General features: G+C 40.0%; 1 protein-coding gene across 1 annotated transcript; it reads right to left on the bottom strand.

Annotated features, from left to right (window-relative positions):
* Positions 1 to 5,338: 5,338 nt before the first annotated feature.
* On the bottom strand, positions 5,339 to 7,107 carry LOC116320252. Its single transcript, XM_031739818.2, has 3 exons — positions 7,062 to 7,107; positions 6,766 to 6,840; positions 5,339 to 6,458 (listed from the first exon to the last, which is right to left on the bottom strand). Exons 2-3 carry the CDS (start codon positions 6,829 to 6,831, stop codon positions 5,565 to 5,567), a joined length of 960 nt encoding a protein of 319 aa, XP_031595678.1. The 5' UTR covers positions 6,832 to 6,840; positions 7,062 to 7,107; the 3' UTR covers positions 5,339 to 5,564.
* Positions 7,108 to 7,374: the final 267 nt, after the last annotated feature.

The raw sequence follows: 7,374 nt of genomic DNA, 5'->3' as shown, positions 1-7,374 counted from the left end.
AATTTTCCCTCGCAGAACACACCCTGGGGGGTGGAGTTTCAACAGAAAACATAACTATTTTCTGTTATTTTGATATGACTGGTTTTAAAAGACTGAACATCCGTCTAAAACAAGTGAAAGGTGTGAGACTTAATTATGTTTAGACCAAAAATATAAATGATTCATGTTGCATATATTTACTGTATTTTTACTAATTTAACAACCTCATCATTGCATTAGCTTTATGCTATAGCATTACGCTTACATTAGCTTGAAGCTCAAGGTCGTCATTTTATTTAATTTCTTTTTCTGGCCTTACAAACAGGACACACAACATTTAGATAACCGTTACACTGAATCTTGGGTCTGTGTTGAGTCTTCCAGCTGATGACTACAGAAGCTAGATTGACCTTTTAGCATGTTTATAGCGGCTGTGGCTATGTGCTGGTAATGTTACCATGTGTGCGCAGTCACATTGGCAGCAGACATGTTTCAACAAACTAGTCATATCCCGGCCCTACATTAGCTTCTTTAATGGTTAAGACACTGCAGGTACCACCACTTACTACAGACACCGATGCAAGTTTGTAATAGTCTTTAATTTAGACTGAAAGAATATACAAACAATATTAACTCACATTATATATGTTAATTACTAATTTGCTTATCGCATAATTTCGGTTACCATTAGCTAACTGGAGCCTAACATTGGCCTGTCATGGTTTTCGATAAACAGCCCAAATACCTGTAAAATAACAACACCCCAGTAAAAGTCCACATATATAAAGGGTCTACACTCTTTCTCACTGGTGTGTTAGCTTTAAAATCTTATTTACCTTCAAGTGTAAAACTCCAGATGGTAGTAGATTTTCCAAAGCGAGAGACAAAAATGGCGGACAGTGCAGCCGATTTTTCCTTTCCAGGGGGCGGAGCTTGAGGATAAAACACGACTAACTTGTTTCTTTTCAACATGATTTGTTCTAAAAGAATGAATATTCTTAAAGAATATGTGAAAATTAAAAGACAACAATATGTTTAGATGTGAAATTTAAATTAGTCATGCTGGATATATGAAGTAATTCTATGCAAATTCAACAACCACCCTATTGCATTTTTTTCAGTGTGGGGAGAAAAAATTATCGGCCGCTGTCAATAGCACGAGTAATCTGCTGAAGCACCTGACACGGCAGCACAGACAAAGCCTTCTGAGTGAGCCATCTTCATCATCAATGGATAACACCGCGGCAACTCCTGCTAAGCAGACGAAACTTGATTTCACTTCAGCAACACAGAAAGTGTCTGAAGGTGAGCTTAAGAAAATGATTGCAGGCTACGTTGTGGAAGAGATGCTACCGCTGCATACTGTAGAGTCTCTGTCTTTTAGGTGCATATTAAACAAAATACCTGTGTGTGGCAAAAAAATGGAGCTTAAAGAGACATTCGAGAGTTTGGAATATATTTCCACGACTGCTGACATTTGGACCAGCCATAACAAAAGTTTTCTTGGAATGACGGCACACTGGATTGATCCTTCTACTTTTGTAAGAGGAAATGCAGTGCTAGCATGTAAAAGAGTTCGAGGGAGACACACATATGATGTCATCGGCAATGAAATCGAGCAAGTACATTCGGCTTATGGACTGAACTCTAAAGTGACAGCCACCGTGACAGACAACGGGTCCAATTTTATCAAAGCTTTTAGAATGTTCCAGAAATCAGACTCTGATGAGGAATCGGAAGAAGATGAAGAGGTGACATTTACTGATGTTGAGCAGACCCTCTCCAGAGAATCTGAAGGACAGTTTTCTCTCCCTCCACACTTAAGGTGTGCATCACACACACTGAACTTAATTTTTCATGATGTTGAGAAATGGCTTCAAGCAAATGAGGCAAAATTCATCTACAGAAGTGCAACTTCAAAGTGTTCTGCAATGTGGACAAAAGCAAACGGTTCTTCTGTTGCTTCAGAGTTGGTAGATAATCTTTTTCAAGAAAAACTGATAGTGCCTGTTTCAACACGATGGAATTCATTTCACGACGCTCCAGGATCACTGACATTCCCCTTGCCGAATTAAATACTGTCTGCACTCAGTTTGGAATCAAATGCTTCACTGATCGGGAGTACCTGTTCCTAAAGGAGTATTGTATCGTGTTGAAGCCACTCACTGTTGCACTAGACATATTGCAAGGAGAAGAGAACTGCTATTTTGGAATCCTTCTTCCAACTCTGGAGATTCTAATGTCCAGGACGCTGGCACTGCAGGACGAGCTTAAGCTGACAGCATCCCTCCCTGATATCATTGTTAAGGTAATCTATATATAGCCTTACCCTAAAATAAATTTTTGTTTTATTTATCATGCTCTTATGTGAAGTGTCTGATGTATTTTTTTCTCATAGGCGATCAAGGTGCGCTTTTCCTCAATGATGGATAATAAAGAAGCTCTCCTGGCTGCAGTCACTTTGCCTAAATTTAAGTAACGCTGGATCAGAGAAGAAGAGAAAAAAGACATGGTTAGGGCAATGCTTACTATGGAGTGCCGTGGGTTGTCTCTTGAAGACCAACAACCTGCTCGAGATCACAAGAACCCTGCTAACTCCACTGATGACTTTTTTTCATTTGAGGAGGACGACTGTACCTACTCTGCTGAAACAGAGGTGATGGAATATTTGAAATCTGCTGGGTCTGAGCTGGGTGTTCTTAGCCAGTTTCCCAGGATTAAGGCCATTTCACTGAGGTACAACACAGCCACACCATCAAGCGCACCAGTCGAAAGGCTTTTTAGCCTCGGCAATCTTGTGCTTACACCCAGAAGGAACAGACTGTCAAGTGAACGCTTTGAGAGACTTACATTAATGAGATACAACAACGTTTTCAAAAACAACACAGCTAAGTAGTACAAAAAATGTTTTGGAAAACATGAGTGCATACAGCATGCAGGAAATATCGTGCTCATTGGTTTGAGGAAGTTTCAGAGGAATTCTGTTTGTTAACCAAAGTTCAGAGTTGACTTCACTTTGTTGAATCACATGACATGATTACATACATTATGTATGTATATGTTACTCATTGCTTTGAAAATGTAAAAATTTTAATGTTTACTGCGTGAAATATGTCATGTTTAACATTTCTTAAGTTAAGCTTTTTTGTTATTCAGATATGTTGCAGAAAAATATATTTGTTATTCTGGAATTGTGTTTCTTAGCTAAAGAAAGTTACAGTCCTTACTAAAAAATGTAATTATTAAAGAATTTTTTTTTTTTTTATAGAATGTGATAACCGGGGCGACCATGGCTCAGGGGGTTGGGAAGCGCACCTGTAACTGGAAGGTTGCCGGTTCGATCCCCGGCCTCTCTGTCCTGGTGGTTGTGTCCTTGGGCAAGACACTTTACACTACCGCCTACTGGTGTTGGGCCGATGGCGCGATATGGCAGCCTCACTTCTGTCAGTCTGCCCCAGGGCAGCTGTGGCTACAACCGTAGCTTGCCTCCACCAGTGTATGAATGTGAGCGTGAATGAATAATGGCATTGTAAAGTGCTTTGGGTGCCTTGAAAAGCGCTATATAAATCCAATCCATTATTAATAAAGATGATTCAGGAAGCAAAAAGGCTAAACTATTTCATGTTGACTCGTATTTTTTTTTTTAAATTATTTATTATTTAAAGAGTTTAATTTCTATTGTTTGACCACTCAAGGTTTATGGGGATTTTAATAAGTATTTAGTTAAATTACTTGTTGAGTAATTAAGTTACTTTTCAGACATAGTAATTAGATAAGTATTTTAAATATAATATTGATTAAGTAATTAGTAATAGGGGCAGCACGGTGGCACGGTGGTTAGCACTGTTGCCGCACAGCAAGAAGGTCCTGAGTTCAATTCCACCATCAGGCCGGGGTCTTTCTGTGTGGAGTTTGCATGTTCTCCCCGTGTTTGCGTGGGTTCCCTCCGGGTACTCCGGCTTCCTCCCACCGTCCAAAGACATGCAGCTTGTGGGGATAGGTTAATTGGATAAACCAAATTGCCACTAGGTGTGAATGTGCGAGCGAATGTGAGTGTGAATGGTTGTCTGTCCTTGTGTGTTGGCCCTGCGACAGACTGGCGACCTGTTCAGGGTGTACCCCGCCTCTCGCCCTATGACAGCTGGGATAGGCTCCAGCGCCCCCCGCGACCCTGAAAAGGAGAAGTGGAAGCGAATGGATGGATAATTAGTAATAGTAATTAATTACTTTTTTTTAAGTCACTTACCCAACACTGCTTCCAAAATAGCAATCTTCTTGTCCTTTTCCTCACTTTGCCTTCTTAATTCTTTAATATCTCAATTAAGTTGATTATCAGTTTTTGTTGTTTTGCAATGGTTGTTATTTCTTCTGACATAAAGTTCAAAGATTTCTTTATGTCCTCCAGTTCCTCCTCAATGATATTGCTTCTTTTAGGTGGCACCTTCTAAATACTTGTGCCCCTGTTTTACTTCAGCCACAATCAATCCTGAGGCTTGCTAACTCCGGGCCTGCCTTTTCCTGTAGCTTCACTATCTCTTGATCAATCCTGGTTGTGGCCTGCTGGCTGGGCCTGCCAGCTGATGGCTCCACCATCAGCTAGCAAGATATTATACAGCTAGTTTGTATAATATCTTGATAAACAATTTTTTTTAAAAAGAGAAGGGTCTTGTTAGCATGGTCTAAAAATAGACAAAGACGAATTTCTTGGATAGAATGATTACAAAGTTTTTGTTGAGTGGGTAAGTGGGAAAGACTGAGACACTACAATGAGCCATATGCTAGCAACCTCTGGCTCTGTTTCTTTCTCTCATTTCTGGCTCTTTGTCTTCATCTTTTCGTGGAAATGTACAGATGATGGACTTACTATCCTGACTGAAGAAGTTGGATGATTAATGTGCCGATAAATAGAATTTTTGTCATGTGTTAGAACATTAGACATGTGTTATGTGTTATAACTGGTTTTCATAGGAAATTACCCTACAATGCTAATTGTACAACTACTACAACCAATAATACTCATGTTAATAAAGAGCAAGATATCAGTAAAACATACATTAACAGCTCCAGTAATACAGAGTTCTGTCATGCTCATGACTATCAGTGATTGGCTACTCTTCCTTTCAGCGTTGTGGCTGCTTCGGGGTGGTGTTCCTGGGGCTGGTACCTGTGAATCATTCTTTAGCTATCCTGTTACCCTGACACAGAGAATAATGAGGAAGTAAACTCGTGATGTCCACACAGGGAAGTTTCTGCTAAATTAAGTCATGTAGTGATCCTACTGAGCTGATCTCTTCTCTCCCTTTATTATTCTTCAGATTCTCTTAACATGCTGCAAGCTTATACACATGACACAAAGGTATTTCATGTGCTGAAGAGACTTTATTGAAACTTTATTGAGACAGAGCTAATCAAACAGATTAATTGTAGGATCAATGATCATTGTTGGAGTCAAAGATCTGAGATCACAGTGGGTGAACATAATTTCAGAAAGGAAAGAAAAAACATCAAACTGATTAGACAGGAACACCTTTGATTCTTCGGTTTCTGCCCAGTGAGCATGCTCAGCTCTTTTACCATCGTGACTCTCAGCGACTGAAGAACAGGTACAGAAGGTTTCCTTCGTTCCCACTGTTGAGGTCTTTTGAAATGATGAAGACCCCGGCATTTCTGTACCGCTCCACAGCTCCTGTGTTGACCATCACAGAGACCGCCTTGATGGGTTGACCGTCGTCAACATCTTTGTCGTACCACAGGTACACGGAACTTCCTTCTGTCCCCTTGCTTAGATCAGTAGTTACCCTTGTAAAGCCCAGATTTGGAAACATCTGCTTCTCTATATCGTTAATGGAGATTTCCAGATATTTAATGGCTCTTTGAGAGTTAGTGGTCTGACGGTACCAGATGAAGACGAAGGATCCTCCTGCACCTCTGTTGGTGTCTTCATCCACTCTGATATAGCCGTTCAGGAAGTAGAGAGCATCTCCATCATAGTCAGCATTGGCAGTGATGTCACAGATGTAGGTTGGTGTCTCCCTCTTAACCCACAGATAGATCCATTTTCCTCCAGCTTTCCGGTTCAGATCACAGGCCAGTCTCTCCCATCCTGATGAAAGCTTCTGGGCTTCATCTTCTGCTTCTATGGAGACATGGAGGTCCACAATGGGAACATCGTACTCCGAGTTACCTCTGTAGTACCACAGGTAAATGTAGTCTCCGCCTGCTCCGGCATTGAGGTCTTTGTAAATCTTCTGGTAACCTGCAGTGATCAGACCCCTGCTCATGTCATCATTGAATGTAAGCTGAATCCTGGTGATTGCTGAGCTGCTGCCTTTTTTGTACCAAAGGTAGATGTATTTTCCTTCAGCTCCTTTGTTCAGGTCAACATCAATTTTGCTGAAACCTTGACTACAAAGATACGTCTCTTCAGTTTCATCTAGAGACACCTGGAGCTCAGTGATGTACTGGGCCATTGTTTGTTCCTGCGTCAAAGTTTAAAGAGTAATGAGTGAACAGAAAGATTTAAAAACAGTTTTAAAAGTTTGAAATCAGGAAGGTGCATGGTAGCATGAGATATAATAAATTTACATGATTTTGATACTAAACGGATCACTAGTTTTTTAAATGTATAGCCAATTAAACCTGAATTTTTCTGAATGTTTTTTGTACTTCATGCTAAAAAGTAAGTTTAACTCCACATGATGAAATAAATGTGTAAAAAACTGAAAAGCAGCAGAGAGCACATTTTCACACTGACTGGAGCCAAAAGAGGAAATTTTAAAGCGTTACCAAAGTGAAAGGAGGTCCGATCAGCAGCAGCAGATAAACCTTCAGCAGAGTCTTCATAGTCTCCATCTCTCCCTCCTTAAACCACAAACACATTAAGGTACTTATGAATTGACAAACATTTTATGCTCTCTGCATCCCAAAAAACTTGCCTGGGAATGCACTGTACAGCATGCTTGAATGAGAAATGATTCTCAGTTAATTACCCCAAGATATGTAAAAAGGGGTAATTTTTTTTTCCAATTTTAAAGGAACATAAAGAGCAAACAGAGATGTTGTGTGAGCAGTTGTATACTTACATGTGTATAGACCGCTTCTGGCTGGCTGAAAACTGCTGATCGTTCTTTATATACACAACAGCATCAGTACAATTGTGAAATCACCTCTGACATGCAATTTAAGCCGTCCTCCTTTCTTGCTTTTCTGCATTCACATAATGATCAACTGAGCTAAACATGAATTTCGAAAAATAATGTGTTGTATATTAATTAATAAAAACACATTTGAGCACTGTGTGGACTGTCAGTAGCTACTTGGGGATTAAATATATCAATATATATATTAAATATATCAATATATCATGCACCTTCCGGTTGAGTGAACGCTGGCGTG

This window comes from Oreochromis aureus, linkage group 12, assembly GCF_013358895.1.
Source record: "Oreochromis aureus strain Israel breed Guangdong linkage group 12, ZZ_aureus, whole genome shotgun sequence".
Taxonomy (NCBI): Eukaryota; Metazoa; Chordata; class Actinopteri; order Cichliformes; family Cichlidae; genus Oreochromis; species Oreochromis aureus.
Note: the sequence above shows the minus strand (reverse complement) of the source record. Positions and strands in the feature narration are given on the sequence as shown.